The 20192-nt window shown below is 35.2% G+C and overlaps 1 protein-coding gene across 1 annotated transcript in view; it reads left to right on the top strand.

The window, feature by feature from the left end:
- The window catches only part of TTC27 (tetratricopeptide repeat domain 27), a 112999-nt gene that overhangs the window by 10316 nt on the left and 82491 nt on the right, over positions 1–20192 (top strand). Inside the window, exons 4-8 of the mRNA XM_041404470.1 lie at positions 5926–6066; positions 8772–8874; positions 11131–11295; positions 15279–15415; positions 18058–18170. Coding sequence (XP_041260404.1) covers positions 5926–6066; positions 8772–8874; positions 11131–11295; positions 15279–15415; positions 18058–18170 — 659 coding nt within the window. The remainder of the gene's footprint in view (positions 1–5925; positions 6067–8771; positions 8875–11130; positions 11296–15278; positions 15416–18057; positions 18171–20192) is intronic.

The following is a 20192-nucleotide window of genomic DNA, read 5'->3' as shown; positions in this document are numbered from 1 at the left end:
ACCACCCTCACAGCACAGAATTTCCTTGCCTGAACCTACTCCGTGTCAGTTTTGAGCCGCTCCCCCTTGTCCTGTCACTACATGCCCTTGTAAATAATCTCGCTCCCTCTTTCTTGTAGGTCCCCCTGGAAGGCCACAATTAGGTTAGCCCAAATCCTTCTTTTTTCAGGCAATTTCATTTAATGTCTGGAAGAATGAGATACTAATTCCCTGTTGAGTAAGGAAATATATGATCTTCTGTTTGATTTCTGTTTCTGTAATGGCTGGGAGTGTGATGCTTTGAAATACGTTTGCTTATGCAGGGCTGACTGGCAAGAGCTTATAAAGGAAAACATACTTTATTTCTAATGAGGGCTCCATCAGACTTCCATATTGCTTCAAGGTATAGCTATTTATGCATTCAGGCAGAAGTTTACCTTTATTTCTATTACTGCTATATGTATTGTCTTCTGACATGTTAATGTTTTTTTTCCAATAGCTCTATGCACGTACATGCTAAAATCTAATATCCAGTTCTCTTATTTATTAAAAGTCTTAATTCAAAAGGTTTTGAATTATGTTTTGAATTCTCTTCATGTACTTTTCATTCCAAGGATTCTTAGTATATTAGCACTCTGTAAAAATGAACAACTCAATAGTGACATTTTTGTGTTTCCTTTAATCCAGCTTTCCTCTCATGCATACACAGATATTCAGAAAATGTGGGTTAAAAATGGAACTCTTAACTTTCTCCATCTGTTGTAGCCTTCCATATTCTGTCATCAAGACTGATACAATCTCTTTTTAAAGAGTTCATCCATTTTCCAGGTTTTCAAACTAAAATGATTTTTCCCACATCAAGGTTAAAAAATTATGTCTTCATGTTTCTTTTAGCTTGCTCTAAGTAATGTCACTAAATTTCAGCTTTACAGTGTCTCATTTATTTAATGAATATTTTAAAAACTGTTACTCGTATTTTCAGAACACCTTATTGGATTAGTCTCTGTTTCCAGGGTCTGTAACTGCTGCCATTTCTATCCTTGGAAAGTTTCACCTCTGGATCAGTGACATAGCTTCATTTTTGCTCCCAGCTAACTTCTTTTCTTATGAGTGCAGTAAGGCTGCATGAGACTGTAATTAATTTTAGCAAAGAATAAATAAAATAGCCTCTTTAAGATGAGTTGCTAGTAGGGGCCACTTGGATGTCTTGAATGTATAATATTCATGGGTATGTATTTATTATTTCCCTTTCCTCCTTCAGTCTAGCCTTCTCTCTAAACTATGGTTACATTCATGTACTCTATTAAGATTTGGTTTAATGTCCTGCAGAGCTCACTTGTGATTTCCAGAGTCCACACAAAAGTAGCATTTTATTTATTAATGTATTTCAGTTTTCTAAAATAACTGTGAGACTTTACCACACCACTTAATAGTCTGACTGATACTATGCTGCATTTTTTAATGAGTGAATGTGGTAAAGAAGATTAAAAAGTACTGAATTCTAGTTAAAGTGGATTAGCAGTTCTTGTTTTGAACTTGTTGGTGTTAGACTAAAACATTGTTAATGAGCTCAGTGCTTAAAATAAGTGGCTTATAGTAATGGGCTCATTGTCTTAGAAGAGTTGTCACTGTCTCTGCATGTAAGGGAATAAAAGATACAAAACTGTTGAAGCTAGAGCATATTTATTCTCCCTCAGATTTCAGAGCTTCTGTGTATTACCTCGTAAGCTGAGCTCAGTATTTTTAGTGGATGAACTGGAAAATTATGTGTAGTAGTACTATTGAAGACCACTGATGATTAAGAATGTTGAGAGGACAAGCTGCTTGCTGCTTTATTTGTTGTGTGATTTCATATTCACAAATAGAATATATCTGGTAACAGTGAGAAGCTGCACTTGGAAGATCTCAGTCTATTAATTGGTAATACATGTAAACAACTGGTAGGAGTCCTCCAAATACGTCTGTCAACAGTTCCTGCTCTTCTTGTTGTAGCTTCCAGGCTGATTCCAAAGAATAAGTTTTGGAATACAGTTGAATAATTTTTTTTCTTATGTTTTTTGTTACTCCTATCTTTTATGCATTATTTGTTCTTTTTGCCGGAAGAGACTGAAATATTGCCGTGCTTCTGTTATCTATAGCCATGGTCATATTTAATATGGAAAACACCATTGTACTATGGTGTACTATGTCTCAAATCCAGTATGAATCCTTGGTCTCGTTAATTCAATCTGTTGTGAATTCATTTTTCAGGGCCAGAAGCTTGGCTTAGCATGCACTAGCTAGGAAGAAAAAAGTCTGTGCTTGACCAGCAAGATATAGGCTTTGAAAGTTATGCAGATTTCTCCCTCTTGTGGGGAATGTAAGGATGGATGATAAAGGCTAAATCTGGAGGCAGAGTATTGTAGGCAAAGATAGTCAAGTAGCCTATAGTCTTGCCCTGCATTCCCATGGTATGAATATAGAACAGAAGGGGGAATCTTAATGCAATCACGTCAAAAATACCCCCTTAACAGCAGAGCAAAGCCACCCTCATAGGGTTTATGAGCAAGAGCTTTCATAACCAAAGTACTTCTTTGACATGTAGTGCTCTCAGGCAAGATGTGCTTGCACGAGCTCACCATGATTATCTTTAGTCTGGACCTCAGGTCCAGACTTTCCATAGGTTACCTGCTAGTGATTTGACTTGTAAAACTGGAGACAGCCTCCTGTGTAATCTTGCCTCCTTTTCAGAAAGTTGAAGAGAAAAGCAGTTATAAACGAAAGCAGTATTTCCATTGCCTTCAAGTCTAAAGAGTGTAATTCTGTTTTCAAGGACCAAATCTTTGGCAGGTAACCTCAGTACATCCTCTCTTAATCTGAAAGGTAGATCACCTTAGCTTTGCTAAATGACAAATTGTTGTGGAGTAGTCTTTTTATTTTTAAAAATATGAGAAGCCCAGTATTTATGGCTTAGTAGCCACAGGCAGCAACTTCCTGATCCAATAATTTGTTTGTCTACACCCCACCTTTGCTTCCATTTAATCAAGTCTTCCTGAGCCTTTAGCCTGGCTTTGTCTACTTCTTTGTCTTTACCTTTTTATAAACAGAGGAAGGATCCCCAAGACCGAAAGAGCTGATGAAATGGTAGAAAGGCCAGAGTGGTTCTCAATATAGAAGTAAAAGCATGCTGAATGCTCACTTTGCTTCTAGTCACTGTCATTAGCAAGAAAAGAACACTAATTCCCTAAACTAAAATTTTCATACAGCTATTTTTAGAGCTATTGAATGTGAATGGCAGGAGCTTTCTTCTGGTTTTTATCATTACATCAGGTGGTTCCAGTTGTGCTGGGAAATACTTTTGAAATACTGTGAAAATTGAAGTACACAGGAGTACTGTCCAGCTTGCAGTTGATTTAGGACTTTAGTAGTAGTAACTAAAAAGTAGCCATTAAGTTACTGTTTGTAAGTTGAATGTAGAAATAGCTGTGCTTCAGAGATTAAAAAATATTGATCTAGAGTGAATTGAGCTTAATTTGTGTGTGTTTTGTGTGTTAATTTGTGATGGTCAAACAGAACCACTTGCAGGTCCAGCAGAAGCTGCATGACTACTCCAGGGATTTCTCTGCATATGTTATGAAGTAATTATCTAGTATTTGTTTCTGTGCTTTAAGAACATTACTCATGAATAAAATAATTATACTTTGTGATGTCAAGTATGATGAAGAATAGAAAGACTCAAAAATCTAACCCAGGTTTATTCAGTAAGGAGCATTATATTAGCAAGTCTTGGGTTGTGGCTGTTTTGAGATTCATGAAATTTTGGAGCTACAATATAGGTTCAACACATTACATATTTAGGTGTTTAAACACAAGAACACAAGCTCAGAATTTATTTTTGCTCCTAGCCAATGTTTTAGAGATTTTGGTGGACTTCTGTTCTTAACTCTGCAGTCCTTGAAGCTATAACACCTTAAACATCTACTGACTTGTATCTATTCTCTCACCCTAAAGACTATCTCAGGGCAGTGAATTCTGCATGCAGTCTTAGAGCATAGGCTGGAAAAATGAATGTTGGTTTAGACTTTCTTAGCTAAAGGATGTCTGCTTTTCTGGATGGGATTTATTTCATGAAAAAGGACATGGATTTGTTAAAATAGAAGATGGCAGTTTTTTGACTCTGGGACTTGTTGGCTTATTTTCAAGGCTGTAATATGTCATCAACCTTCCATTCTTCCTCCCTCATTTTTTGTTGATGTTACATTAGCAGGACTGAGTTTTGTGGTGAAAGGACTTGAAATGTGAATTTGACATTAATTTGTTACTACAGTACTTAAACAAGTACAGATAACTCTAGCTTTGCAAGGCCATTTCTGAAAAAGGTTTTATAACAAATCTCCTTTGCTTTCCCGTTGGGTATTTTAAGTGTGGTCTACTTTGATTATAGAAAGAATCAAAAACATGCAGATAGGAAAAGTTTACATTAAGCTGACAGTGGTATTGTTCCACTGTGTATGTGTGTGTGTGTGTATGTGTATTTGCAAAATTAATCTTTTGAAGTACTGATTGAAGACTTTTCCGTCTCAAAATTACAGATGTTGATAAGGTTCTTCCTTTCTGAATAGCCAGAGGTGCAACAGATCTGGTATATTTCCAGTTGGCAGTTTCTTTCCTTTATTCTCAAGTGGTTTTGTCTGACTGTTTTGATCATCTTTTTCCACAGTGGGATTGAAATGTTTGCAGTGATGTCATACAGGAATTCCCCTTCATCCCAAATCACTGTCTGCAAAGTAAAAATATTTTCAATGCTAATGCAAACTAAAAAAACCCCCTAGTAAATCAGTTCAAACTTAACAGAATAAACTTAAAGATTACTCTGTTATTGAAAAGTGATGTTGGAGATTCATACAGCTTAACAATTTTTGTCTTCGATATAACCTGTTGATACTAGTATTGAGAAGAGTTTCAAATAAGCCAGGAATTGCATTATTTGTTTAATTAAAAAAGCTGAAACATGATTCTAGTAACTTATACCTTGGTTGTGTAGACTGATTCAGAATCTTTCTCAGGCAAGTGACTTCAATGCAAGCTGTCATGTAACCTTCTGTTCTGCCTTCTCCTTTCCATTCCCCTTTCCTGCCCCTTTTATACCAACTGAAAACTAAAACCCTATTTTTTTGTTCATTAAGGAAATCCGTCATAAGAATCAGGAATAGACTGATAAATGGAAATCTCCTTGAGCCTGAAGATAAACTGCTCAAATGCTTTCATTGCATTAAAAGGGAGGGGAGAATAGGTGACTGTCAGATGACAATCACCACTGAGAGAGTCCCTGGAGAGCTACCTCAGGGCCATTAAGTGAAAGAGTTTCTGCAGAGAACATCATACAGGAATGCATCCAAAGCAGAGAGAGGTTTTTATTTATCAGACAAAGGGAATAAGGGCTCTGATATTGCTGCTTTGATGCTACTCCAGCAGGAAGCTGCCTCTGGGGAAAGAAAATGATAACACATTCTGACAACACTGCAGGAATATCTAGTGTATTTCAGTGCTGTAGGATTAATTTAATTACGAAATGGTTTTATTTCTGTGATTGCAAATTGAGTGGATTTACCAAGCTTTTCTTCTTAGATCATGGGAATGATTATATTATTGGAATGTGTTTGGGGTTAGTTGACTGGATGACACGTGAATTTCAGGTGGGAGGAAATCAGTGTCCTGCAGATCATGTTGATGTTGTGTATCAGGACAGCAAGAAACAGTGCAGAATTTAACATGATTTGGTAAAAGGTTGAAACTCCAAGAGACAGAGTTTAGGTTTTGTTTTGGTTTTGGTTTTTGGCATTTTTTTATATTTTGAGCAGACTTTTTCCCTAAATACTTTAATGGATTTTTTTTCTGTTCTATATTATATTATTTTTAAATAAACTTAAGTTTCCTGAAAGTTGTCTTTTTTTCCCATTCTTTTAGCCAAAAGTGCTGCACGCAGCTATTCTGAAGATGCTGGTTCTAGATGGTGAATCAGTTTATACTTTGACTTCTCATCCTATTTTGCTGCTTATAGCCAGGATAATCCTTGTGAATTCAAGACACAAACTCACATCTCTCCAGGTAAGAAATATGTGACTAATGACTGTGACTACCACCTACTGCTTAATTGGTTCTCTTGTTCTTTTCTTCCTACCTCATTGAATCATTCTGATTTCCCGTTTCTTTTCCTGTAGCTCTGAGGTTCTTCCCTCTAACAGTTAGGACAAAGTGATTCCAATTGATCACAAGTGTCTTCTTAAAGATAAACTATTTACTCACTGTCTTCCCCAAAAGAGAGGAAAGGTGTCTTTATTAGCTGGAAAAATTAGAAAATTTAATACAGCCAACTTTATCAAGACACATACTTTGTGATATTATTTGTTGGGGGTAAGTTGGGAATGCCCAGTAACGCAGCTTACGTGTCCTATACCCTTTTCAACAAGCTTTTGGATACTGTTAACCATTACTGTGTGAATTCTGACTCTAAATCTCTGTTGTGTTTCTGTGTTAAAAACAAGCAAACATGATGAAGCATCTCTTAGAGGGTCTGTACCTCCCTTGTAGTTCGGCAGAAGCCTGGTTGGTAGCAGGGCTCTCTGGAAGTGGGAGACTTTTAAGAACAGCAACTTCTCTTTATTGAATTCTAGTTGAACAGAATTTGGCTAGAGATCAAAATGCCACATGGCCTCTCTTTATGCTTGGCTGACAACTTCCATTCCCAGCTGGGTCTTTGTATGAGTGATGAATTAAACTGTGTGGGAGATGTTGGCTGTACTGCATTTCTGGAAGCCAAGTTCTTCCATCGTTTTCCCTCTTATTCACAGATGAGTGCTGTAGAATTTCAGCAACTGGGTCAGTCAGGGAAACAGAAAATGTACCTGGTATAGAAAATTCCCCTGATGGCTCCCCTAAGAATGACATAATGGAGAACTTTATTCTCAATGAGGTTGAATTATTTTTGTCTGCATTAAGTTTGAATAGTAGTTCAAAGGCAACAACTGATAGGAACTACTTTCATCAACAGGTTGATGTAGCAATTGAAGCTTGCCCTTCTTTTTCTTTTCTTTAGCTGGATTCAAAGGTGACCTCTTAATACTTTTGCTGCTTTAATAGTAGTGCACATAAATTTAAAGCACGATAAATGCTTCAAATGTATTATCTAAAGCATTAAAAAAGCCCTGTATGCTACTTTACATGTAAAAGTAAATGCTTAAAAATAATCTGCCAAGTTTTCGACTTGGCTCTCAAAAAACATTGCTAATAGAATATTGTACACAGCTCAGCTGGCTTATCTGAAACTTTAAAAATATATTCTCATTGATTCTATCATTTCTAAGTGGTAAGTATAAGGCCTCAGGACATTGTATCATTAAACTGGATACTCCTTTGTGTGGGAAAATTAAAACTTAATTGTAAAAAGCTAAACTCAAGTAATTTGAAACTTGTACTTAAATTGCCTTGAGGTTTCTAAATAAATGATGAAATGTTGGGATCTGACCTCTTTCATGAAGCCTGTTTGTGTGTTTTATTCTGTCCAGCTTGATATCAAAAGTCATCTTTCATTGCTCTTGGATATAGATGCTATTATTCTTTTTGATAGTTCCTTTCTAGGGACATTAGAATCAGCTCCATGTAATTAGTTCAGATGTTTGTGCTTGAATACTGCACAACCCTTAGGTCAGTCTGAAGCATACCTGCATAAAAACTTCACAAGATGGGTGCTTCTAAAGCAATCAAACATCTTTCATAGAAAATGATTGTTGTGCTAGCAGCACCAGAATAAGCAGCGATCATTAGAGCCTGTGGGGAGGTGTGCTCTACATTCACAGATGATAATCTTAAGTATAATTTTTAGACTAGAGTATTAAAGTTAACTTTTCCATGCATTTTCTCCCGTTGCAACTAGAGAAGAGGTTAAGAGACTGTGGGGAATTTATGCTTTGTGTACAAAGGTTTCTAAAATCAGGTATTTCCTGGGCTGTGGTTCAGCTCTGCCTGTAGAGTGATTGCTTAGTTCAGTAAGATCTTTGCCTTTCTGAAATTCAACATACAGTCATTAGGACTTTCAATTATGTTTGTAATGTGTTCTCAAGAGCAATTCTGCTCCTATTCTGCCTCTCTCAGGCTCATTTATGCTGCCACCTGAAGAAATAAAAAAAGGTCAAACAGAACAGGAAAAAATGCATGGAAGGATGACAGTGGATTATCAGAAATACTGAATGGCTTCCATACATAGAGTAACTAAATAGTTTAGGACTCTTCAGGCTGGAAGATTGCTGAAGAATGAGATCATGGCTTTCTATTAAAATAATCTATGTGACGCAAAAGAAGATAAGTAGGAAACATCTGGATTTTGGGTTTAGGTTTTATTTTTGTCTTTTTTTTTGTTACAAGAGTTAGGAGCTATGAAATCAAAGTGGCAAGTGGCTGCTCCAAAATAAGTGTATGCAAGTATGCCTTTTTTCTGCTGTTCACAGCGTTTCTTACCAGATGGTGGTACTAAAGATTTGCAGGGTTCAAAGAGCAGTTAGAGAAATTAATAAAGGCAAAATCCATCAAACCCTTGGAGCACTGTAGAACTGCCTGGATATGTTCATCTTTATGCTAGGTTATGGTTGTTTTTTATAATAAAACAGCTATTTTAGACACGTTTGTTTTTTTTAGAAACTAGATTTGAATAGACCACAAAATCTATATTTTAAAACCATTTTCCTTTTTTTCTTTTCTTTTCTTAAAGGCTTGTTATAAACTTGTTATAAACTTGAAGTATCCATATTTTCTTTCAGACTTTACCTTGGTGGACTCTAAGATGTGTAAATATTCACCAGCAGTTGTTGGAGGAGAGATCACCTGAGCTATTTACTCTTGCCCAGGCCTGTATAAAACAAGGTATATTCCTAATTACTTGTTTTATTGGCTTATAGCATCTCTTTTAAGATATCATAGGGGAGGGGAATTTGTAGTCATAACTGTTAAAATGCATGTCAGGTACTTAGGGCACTGCAATGACTAGAGAGGGAACAGAATTTCACTTAAGTTGCCATGGACTTGTAAGGCACATGCTATTTTTCAGCCTCTAATACGAAAATATGATCATAGACAAAGGTTTTTTGACTGTGACTTGTTTTGAGACTCTTGGATATGGTTCTCAGAGATAGATGATGTAAAATACACCTGAATATTTAGTGAGTTTCTTTCTGGTAGTTTCTGCTACCTCTTGCCAGTTTGTTTATTTTCTCACTGAAGCCATCTGCTATTTCAAACAAGTACCTTCATATTCTGTAAAATAAATACTTTAAAGCCTTTTATTGTCTTTGAGTAAGTCTTGAATAACCTACTTGCTTGTCTGTATCAAGTTCTCAAGAAAATTTTGTGTTAGTTACTAGAGAAGAAGACCTTCAGATTCAGGAGAAATTAAATTTTTCTCAAGTGTTAGGCCAGTATCATCACCTGACTAGAAGACAGCTGCAAGGATTCCCTGTTGTTCTGAAGCAGCCATTATGCAAAACCAATGGGACTCGGTGCAGTTTCCCATCCCTTTGGCCATGTGCCAGGCATGGTATGGGGTGCCAGAAGGATGTCATAAATTTGAGATATCAGCACTTCTGGGCCACTACATCAGTACTAGTAATGATGTGAAGCTTTCCTCAAAGGTCCTTGAAGTCTCAAAGTGCCTAAACCTATCAAGCACTGTGAGTAAATGGTATTTAGGCAGTGGTAAGACTGCTTCTCCATGTGCCATTTGAGTTCATCCTATGGCTTTAGCACAAGTAATCTTGTATTCAGCTCATTGAAACTTGCTAGCTGTGGAAAATGTAGTTGTAATGCATGATTAAACGCTATACCTGATTTTTTTTCCTTTGAAATGATATTGTCACTCCATTCAAAAGTTGTGTTTTTGTGTGGTTTCCACTTGTACCTGCATGTCCAGTATTTTTTTTAAATTACTAGTTTGTGGGTTTTTTAAAAAAAATTTTAAAAAGTTGTTACTAGACAGGATTTATCTATGAAAATTTTGAATTGGTGAATTTAAAAAGCTGTGTAAAAGATATATTCAGACTTAGCAGCTTTCTATATTAAGTAAAAGGTTTTGAGGTTTTAACAAGTACTAACAGAAAAAAAAAAGCCTAGGAGGTTTAAACAGTAAAATCTGTTTGTGCTAGATTTGACTCCCAATCTCTAAATTAAAACAAAAAATTTAAAAAATCAGAGAAAATGTTTAAAAAATCCTTGATAATACTATTTTTTATAGTAAGACTTTTTAACACCATTAATAAAGCTTATTTGAAAAATTAAGCATCCATTAAGAAGCAGCCTCAATGCTATAACTGGGTAGCTAGTCCTTTTTAAGTATTATGATGCTGTAAGCTTTTTTGGAATTCTTATTATCTACATATTTTTGCAAAATGCAGAAATAAAGCATAAAACAAAAAACCCACTTCCATTTAAGACTAATCAGCATGAATAATTTTCAACCTAATGTCTGTATTTGCAGGAATATTCTCTTGTAACTTACTGTACTTTGATAGAACTTAAATATATAAGAAATACAGATGCTTTTATGTTGAATGAAAAAATGTCAAGTCTTTGCTAAAGACTTCAGATATGTTCACGGAGGTTTTTTTTCCAGTTCAGATGGAGAACATGATCTTTATCACTCAGGAAGTCAATAATTATTTAAAAAACAAACAAACAAACAAAAACTGTACATACAAAAACCAACCAAACAGAAAATGTCTTTTGAATCCTAAGCCACCATTCAATGCTTGATCTGCTGTTGAAGCATTCATTTCAAGCTTTCTACTTAAGGGGTGGGTATCAGCTCAATATTTTGTTCCTATGTTCTTTAGAAGGTCCAGTACAATTAGAGTTGTTTGTTTTCCACAGAGGTGCTATTTCCCAGTTCTGCTTTGCTGTTTAATATAAGCAAAGATTAAACTTTTCTTTTTTCTGGTACTAATCCTTAGATATAAAACTTGAAAAATGCTTTAAATCACATATATCTTCTATACACTGTCAGTAAATTTTTGAATTTGTGAAGGTGTAAGGAGCAGCAGACTTTCTCTCATGGTATATTAAATGTATTTTTAAAATACCATTCTCCTGAACTGCATTCTCATCTCTTTTCTTTTTCTTAACTTGCAGTGGCGGAAGCAGAGGCTTTGTTCACAGGTGGTGAAAGCTGGCACTTAGCAGTTCAGTTCCATCTTGAGTCTGCCTATACATTTTTGTTTTACTATGAATATAAAAAAGCTAAACACTGTTTCAGTATGGCGAAAGACATAACAAAATTGCAGATTAACCTTACAGGTAAGTTTTGCTTGTAAAGTCTAAGATGATTGGTTGGATCAAAGTACCCTATGGCTTGTTGGGGTTTTTTGTGACATATCCAAGGAATAAATAACTGTACTTGATGCTTAACAGGTAGGTCTTACTTGTCTTCCAAGATTTAGTATTGCTTGGAAGAGAAATATAACATCTAGTTTAAAAATAATTCCTGAATGGTTATTTGAGGAGTTGGGGTATTATAATCCTTCATTATAGTATTTCATGTAAAATTCTCTGTCTAGTTGCATCTGCTGGTGTCATGATGAATGTTTTTTGTTTTGTTTGTTTGGAGACACTTATAAAAGTCTCTGCATGATGATTCGATGTAGTCTTTCACCTTTTGTGCCACTAGCCTAGATCTACCCCATGTAAATAGCTTTTGTAAGTCACTCCCAGGGCTGGTAACATCACAGAAAATAAGTGGGGAGGTTAAATTTCTAACAAACAGAAATCACAAGGATTCAGTCACTATGCAGACTAAAATTATGCTTTCAGAACCTATTCTGAGGTGTCAGGAAGATCAGAGTGCTGCTCCTAAAAATTTTATATGTACAGATATTGATCTATGGTCTAGCTGGTCCTGCTAGGCAATCAAAATTACATAAAATCACATATTTTCTGTGTGAGAATTTATGATTGTACCTGAGCAGAAACGCAAAAAATCTTTATCTAGTTTTTTCTTGTAGGCTTACTAGTAGAAAGCACTAAGGAACTGAAACTTGCAGCTTCCTTATTTAATATGTCTCTGTATGTCACAAGGCTCATCCTCCTTCATATCTAGGTTGGAGCTGCAGCTAATCCTGTTTATACCACGAATAATTTCAATAATTTAATTAAAAAAACTCCAAGCCATTAGCAGCAAAAACAAACAAACCCTAAAACACACAAAAAACCAAATAAAAAAACAAAGAAACACAAACTCTCAGAAATTATGTATAACTCTGTGCTCATTTATTCAAAGGTTTTAAAAGCTTACTTTGAAAGATGTGTAATGGAAATAATATGTAGTAGTTTATATCTGAAGGAAATCTATACATTTCAATTGTTCCTACCCTCTTTTCCCTGTATGCAACAAAATCTGTGCATGTGGTGTGTTCCAAGTGTGACATTTATTGCCAACTTGGTATTATAAAGTATTTTTCTTTAAAATGAGTAAAAAATTTTCTTGGTCTTTTTATTAAAAACATCAGTACCTATGATGGTACTCTAGCTATAAAAATGCAATTAACTAAGAAGAAGTAAAATCAAAGAGACCGTTTTCATACTGGATTTTTTTTTCCTTTAAAGGAGATATTCAGATTTTGGATTAATAATTTCCTTAAACCTAACTTAGAAAAAACCTTCTTGTTTGGAGAAGGCAAAAAAAGATTGGAAGCAGTGGAATTATTTGTATTTTTTATTACTTTACCAAGAGGTTATAATAGTCCCAGAGGAAGATTATGGTGATACAGTGTCTTGGAAAAATGTTGTGAAACTCCTAAATGTTCTGTGGTTTATCTCCATAAATCTATTAACATAGTTATGTCTAACCTGAAGGCAAATGAACTGAACTGAACATGTGGGAATTGTTGGCATTCTAGACAAATTCATTTGACATGCATGTTTGGGCTAAATGGGAGAGAGGAATGTTGCATCATCGAAAAAGACTTTGGTTTAATGTAAAAATCCAATCTCTAGCAAAGAGGCATTTTAAGGCTTTTGGGAGGGATTTCCTATTTAGGAAAGGATTTGGGGAGGTTTATATGCATTAATGGTTGTAATCCTTACTAGCTGAGTATTGTGTTACAGTGTGGAAGTATGTATTGTTCTTAAAACAGAGATTTTAGGACCAATATTTTCCAAAGTTATTTCAGTAATATGTGAATAAATCATGCTTGGTTTGTGTACACTTTTAAGTCCCATTAATCCAATTATGTATTGTGTTCATCTTTTATTGAAAAGCATCATTATGCCCCTCAGAATGAGTCGTAACCATCAATAACTTTACAAAACAATTTCCAATATCCTTCTTGCATATAAATTTAGTGGAAAGTAGTAATCCAAAATAAATTTAAGGTCGACAGATCTAGAGGATCTGTTGAACTAATTCAATAATACTGAATTCTGAGATCTGTTTATTCTTTTCATACCCAGTAGCACATCTCTGGGAACCTGTAATACAAAACAGAAAGTAAAGTTTCTGTGTAGATTCCTTTTACTTTGTGAGGATATACCATAGAATGTTAAGGGTTGAAAGGGACCTTAAAGATCAAGGACAGGGACAATTCCCAGTACATTCAGGTTTCTCAAGGCATTATCCAGCCGGCCTTGAACACTGCTGTGGTGCTAGTGGTATAAACCAACCAAATTTGTTCTCAGCTTTAACACATGTGATGCATGTTTTTCAAGTAAAAAACAGTATTTTGTCCCTCTAATAGCAAGGAATTCTTAGGTTTAAAAAATGGGGTGGGAGGTGTGAGAGCATAAACAAATCACAATTTCTGAGTGGTAGTAAGCAATTTTATTGGTATCAAGAATAAGTTTGCAAGTGTTTCCTTCAGCTGTTTAGGCAGTAAGACATAACAGGAAGTGAATTACAGCATAGTGATTTTCAAGCAATTTTAAAATAGAGACTTGAATGCCACTATGTAAAATTAGTATGAATCATTAGCCAGTATTTTGCTTTGTGTGACTCTGCAGTGTGCTGTGTGATTTTCAAAGTGATATTTTTACAATCTTTTTCATTTCTTCATAAACTCTTTAATACAGAGCTTTTCCACTAAAAGGGGTAATTGGCAGAAAAAGAGAAATCAGTTTAATTTCTGGCTTCCCGTCTCATCTCTTTCCACTTTCAGGAAGAAAAGTGTGTGACTGCTATTTCAGTCCTTCTGCTGGATGAGGCTTGTGGACCGTGGCCTCATCTTCAGGCCTTTGTCACATGAGCAGTCAAGCACCTTCACCTCAAAGATGTTATACACTGAAAATTTTTCAAAATTATCACAAAAATAAGAACTTTATTTCATCTTAATTGGTTCTGCAAGAACAGCAGATGGATTTCTAACAGTGGATTGATTAGCTTTCATTCCTCCATTTTACATTGCCTTAGCATTGTATCACAGTAATAATAATGAACAAGCAAACCTTCAAATATTATAGAGTAATTTTTAGCTCCATTTTGGCTCTGGTTAGGAGCTAAAATTCTGTTATTTAAAGTTACTGTCCTGAAATTACTCTTTTATTTCTCTACATTTTACAAGCAAGTTGCTAACAGAAGAGGAACAGATGTTTTTCCTTACAATTTGGTATCAATGTCAATTACCCCTTTAAAAACTAATAAAAATTCTCAGTAGGTCCAATAAAGAACTGAAGAAGCAACACTGAGTGGAGTTTCACGTTGTGCATTCTGAATATTGGTTAGTTCATTATGGAGCCTTCACTGGTTTGCTGTTTCACTCATTCCCAATATTACTTTTACTGTATCTTGCATGCCATATTCTGATAACATCATGTCTGTGATCCTTCTTCAAAGGATCTGACTCTTCAGATGAAGATTTGAAATATTTAAAATGATGGCCTGTAAGATATTATGGGATTTTTATTTGTATAAATGTCTCCGTGTAGTTACTAACTTCTAGCAGGCGAATTGAACAATTGTTTCTGGTTTATTGCTTGGAAATAAGCAGGGGAGTGATGAAACTTGATGGCTATGAATTTTCAAAATGCTGGGTTATGGGGAATTTAATTAAAAGCAGCTTTACAATACCTATATAGCTGTGTTTGTGTGTTTGTAATGTATTACTTTGTATGTTTGCTGGCAGTGGGAACACTGCAAAGAGATCAAGCAGAGGCTAACTGCTGATAAATTTTATAGGTTAATTCTCAATGTATTTCTCTATTTTTTCTGGAGTTTTTTTGGTAGTAACTCTCTAGCATACTATTGGATAACTGGTTTTTAGTGTTCATTAATGTAAACATATTTTCTGTAGGTGCTTTGGGGAAGAGGACGCGATTTCAGGAAAAATACGTTGCACAGCTTATTTTGGATGTCCAAAGAACGGATGGATTCTTCCTTCCTCACAGTGAACTAAGTCCAGCTCCAACATCTGTAGAAAGCTTGACAATAGTATGTATCTGAGAAGAATTGTTTTAATTTGTTAAAATGCAAATGTTGCATTGTCTGAGGCTTTTGTTGGGTGTCTGCTAGGGAAAATTGTGTTGTGCCTAGAGAAACTTAGCTGGGGTTTTTGAAAGTTCATGGAAGAACTGTGGGGCTGTAGTTTGCCTAGTATTAAAGGACATGGGGCAAAACAACATATAAATGTCTGCAAGACAGATGTGGCTACTCAACTAAGAGCATGTTTGCAAATATGATCTTCTACAGTTCATGCATTAATTTTTGGTGACTAAGAATGATGGAGCTAGGAAAACAGGTGAGAGGCAGATTTTCAAAGTAGCCTGCAAGGCATCACAGGATTTCAGAGATTCCTGTAGACTGACAGACGTATTCAGTTACAGTGCAAAGATAGGAAATTGCTCTGCTTATTCCTGTGGCATGATTTATGTGGGTAGATCCTACTGATCTTAAGGGTGTGCGTGATGACTTCAATTATAAATTGCTTGAAAACCACTGTATTGATTTAGGATGGCATTTTTCCCCCATAAAGAGATTTAAATTTATTTGAACTTTTTAAAGAAGCCAGAGATGAATTGAGCCATTATGGTTCCAAGTTTATACTTCAAGTAGGAAAGCCTTTATTAAAAAATATTGTGCCTTGGTAGACTTCCAGGTCAAGCAGGGATCTTAAGCAAAAAATTGTCAATACTTCTCTATTTCTAAATTGAATGCATAAATATCTTAGGAGACTAATCTAGATTTTTCTTGTTTGCCCATTACCACTTCCTTGGTGTTGCATTTGATTTGATGAAATAAGGTTGACTACACGTGTCACAACTTAGGCTTATGGTAGAACTACATATGGCAACCCCTTATAGGATAGTGAGAGCTCAGGGGAGGCTGCCTGGTCAATGTCACACTTAGTTATAGACTTCAATTTCAACTTGCCTGGAACTAAATGATAGGATGCATTGTTCTCAAAGTTCCTAATCGGGATATTGTTTGAGTGTTTTTTCCCAGTTACTCACAAATTTCTGAAGTATTTGCTCCCAGGTCAGTTGCTGTGAAAGGAAAGCCTCAGGCTTGAGGTGATGCATAAGGACTCTTGATATGAAGTGGTGTGTTAAAATAATTTGATCAGTTTTAAACAATTCAGAGCTGTTTTTATGTTTTGAGGAAGTTCTTTTTATATCTAGGAATGGAAGGCACACTTTAAAGCTCTGCCATACAGTTACAGTTGAGTTCAGTTGATCAATATTCATAGTGAAGCTAAAGTAATTAGTATGATTTATAAAAGTTAGATTTTTAAAATTATTTAGGCCTGAAGGAGGAAATTGTAATTTGTTACACCTGATGAAGTGTCATTATACTAGTTCTAAAATAATTTTCCACTGGAAGTGGTAGATAATCCTTCTATAGTCTAATATAGTAAGAGAAGAAAATTATGGTAATAAATTTGACTTTAAAACTGTGAATATCTTCCTTATCCTCTTTAAATAAAAACTTATTTTCTTCACATTCTCTGTCAAATCACAATTTTCTTTCATTTGTATAGTGATAAAATACTGTTGATGAATGCATATAACCCTCTTCAAAGCATTCCTGTTTGCTCTTTGTTCTTCTGTGGACCTTCATTTTGACCTTGCCATCGGAAGATATGAATGAGAAACAGCTACTACTGGGACACTGAAGGGAAATTAATAGGAAATTTGAAAAACTGTTAATATAAATCCATTATCTGTTTTTAATAGTTTGTAAAAATTACTATTGGTAACTAAAAACAAGTAGTATGATAATTGGTTTCAGGACCAGTTGTTTTGGTTTGGGTTTGTTTTGCAAGGGAAGAAGTAGTGTTACAGCTGCTTCCTCTTTGCTTGCAGCCAGGGAAATCTTTTGTTGTTTTCAAACACAGATTCTGTGAACATGGTAATTTACACTTTTGAGACATAGATTCTACTATTTTCTTCTTCAAGTTAAATAAATAATAGACAGTGAACTACCTGGTTTTTTGTAAAACAAAAGACTCTTTAAATCAAAGTGTGTTCCAGAGGAAATTTTATGGACAATCACAGGTAGTTGTCCAGGAGCAAATGTTTTCAGAACATGCTGGCTTAGTGAAGTCTTTTCAGTTTCTGTTTTTTTTAAAATTTATCTTTACTGACAGAAGTCATGGCTTATGTTATTGGGTTTTACAGATACTTAAACAGAAATCCTTAAATTTGCAGATGTCCAAGGTGGCTAGCCTGAAAACCCACATTAATGACCATAGCATCGATCTGTTTCAGTTGTCTGTGCATATATAACAGAGGATGAAATTGTTGATAATTCTATGAGCAACAGGTTGAAAAGGGAAGATGCCTTCAGGCTTATTTAAATAGAAAATTGATATTAGCTAACCTTAGAGTTGCTCTGAATGCTGTTCCTCATGCATAAGAAACAGTATATTTGTAGGAGAAATGGTTTTGGGTGATAATTCCTTGTACTGGTTTAATTACTTAGTTATTCTATCATAATGGTAAATTACTTTCCATTGTGCTTTACATCACATTCTTTAATGGTAGTATTATCCTTTTTCAAACAAGTCTATATTTTTTCATATTTTGAAGGCATAATTCTATCTATTTTAAAATATTCTTTTTTTCTTCCAACAGAATTATGATTTAAATGATGACACAGTGCTTAATGAGATAAAATTAGCAGATGCTGATCAGTACCAGGTACCTGATTTGTGTGCAGAAGAGCTTGCTGTAATCCTTGGAATATGGTAAGTTCATTTATGGTTACTTAAAAAAACAAACAAACAAACAACGGCATGAATCATTGTTACAACGAAATAATGAAATGGTGAGTTGATGGGACTTTTTTCCTTCCTTATTATATAGGCTGGCTAAAAGGCTAAAAGATTTGCATTATAGATGGATACCATTTTCAGTTCTCTCACAGTGAGCTTTAGTGTCCAGTTCAGAATTTCAGCAATATTTCATTAATAGCTATATTGTTGTTTTATCTTTAAAAAGCTTTATATTCTTTGTGCTTCAGGTTAATTACATTTCAAATATCAGCTAGCTACCATACAGTGATAGCACTTTGGTGAATTTTGAAAACCTGTTTCTGATTTTGCACTTGGCAGCTTCCTGTGAGGATCAACCATCAAGCAAAACAATGCCCTGCTATTCACTGAAATGGGAATACTTGTATAAATTCAGTGTCCATTGCTAGTTAAAAGCTATAGTATAAAGTCCTTGTGATTTTGCACCTTGGTTTTTTTCCCCTAACTTACAGAAATTATATGCTACACGTAAGTAGCATAGGAGAACAAAAGGCAGGCTTGAGGTCTGAGGATCCAAAGTTGTGGCATCTAGAAGTATAATATAGTCAGTCAGTGACTTTGGTGCAGTGTTCACCATCACTGTCAAAGCGCTTTTCCCATCTATGAATTGCAAAATGATGGAATCTATTTGGTCCAGTTTGAGGACCATGTAGTGAGGAGTGGGTTGACATAAATTCTGAGTCCACACTCTGACTCAAGTCAAGGCAAAGCCTTTCCCTTCCTGAGAACCATTTTCATGAGGACTTCATTTTGTAATGCAGTATTGTCTTATGTTCAGGTTATATAATCCTTCCTCTTTCCTCCCTTCTGAAGGAAGTTTTAATTTGCCTTTTTATTTTCTTTTTTTTTAAGGGTACAATTTGAGTTTTACATTGGCTGGCTGCACAGTAGGTTTCTTGATCACAGTGTTTGACTTTGAAATCCTCACTGTCATGTTCTGAGCAGTGGCTAGGAACCATATTGACTGCCAGTTGTGTGTATATATGAGTTTGGCAAGACAAAACTAAAAACAACCAAATTCAGTGTTGCTTCCCTATAGGAATGGTAAATGCCATTTAGTGGGTGGGATAACATTAAGAGACTGAAGCTGTCTCAGTCAGAGATGGAGACAAGATTTGAAATCCAGCCATGTTGCAGAAAGGGTGTTGTAGTAGGATGCCAACTTTGAGAATTCTTCTTGTAACAGAGTAGAGTTAAGCTTGGATTGCTGGCTGTACCCTTGGTGTTCATACCAGCTGTTGGTATGTCAGTTTGTGAGGAAGCATAGACATGTTAAAGCATTTACCATTGACTTTTAAGCAAAACATTCTTCTCAAGCCTTCTTCTTCAAGCCTTTAATGCAGGAGGACTGCAGTTCTGGAGGGTAAATGCTTCATTTAATAATTAATAAGTTAGCTTTAGAAATCCTGTAAGCTGTTTAATTTTTAATAGCTTTAGCAATGTTCTTTAATGTTTTTCATCTTTCAAAATCAGTTTTTGAAAGTATGTAGTCATAATCCAGAAAGTGATGCTTTGATTGCTATTAATTCCACTGTTTCAAATATGGGTCATTAAGTCCCAAAGTTTGTAACTCATTAGTTAAGCTGGATACTCTATCCATTAGGCTGTCAAGGTAGACCTGATTAATCAGATTTAAGAACGGGTTTTAAGCTACTGACAATTAGCTTTGCCATTTTACTAGAAAATACTTTTTTCTGCTGCACGGTATATCTTACTCCAAGGTTCTCTTTAATCTGTCTAAAGAATGTCAGTTTATAATTTTTTTCTTTCCCTCTTTTATTTAAATAAACTCCTTAAGACAAGATTCAAGAGAGGCGAGAAAGTAGCATACAGAACTGAATGATGTGATGATTAGTGACTTCTCTTCATATTGTTATGAAAAGATCCCTCATCATACATCTTACACAGCAGATTCTAAATTCCACTCAGATTTCAGTTCCTGAAATTCTCTGGGAT

This window comes from Onychostruthus taczanowskii, unplaced genomic scaffold (assembly GCF_017590055.1).
Source record: "Onychostruthus taczanowskii isolate IOZ18803 unplaced genomic scaffold, ASM1759005v1 scaffold21, whole genome shotgun sequence".
NCBI lineage: Eukaryota > Metazoa > Chordata > Aves > Passeriformes > Passeridae > Onychostruthus > Onychostruthus taczanowskii.
This window is presented reverse-complemented; position numbering and strand designations above follow the sequence as displayed.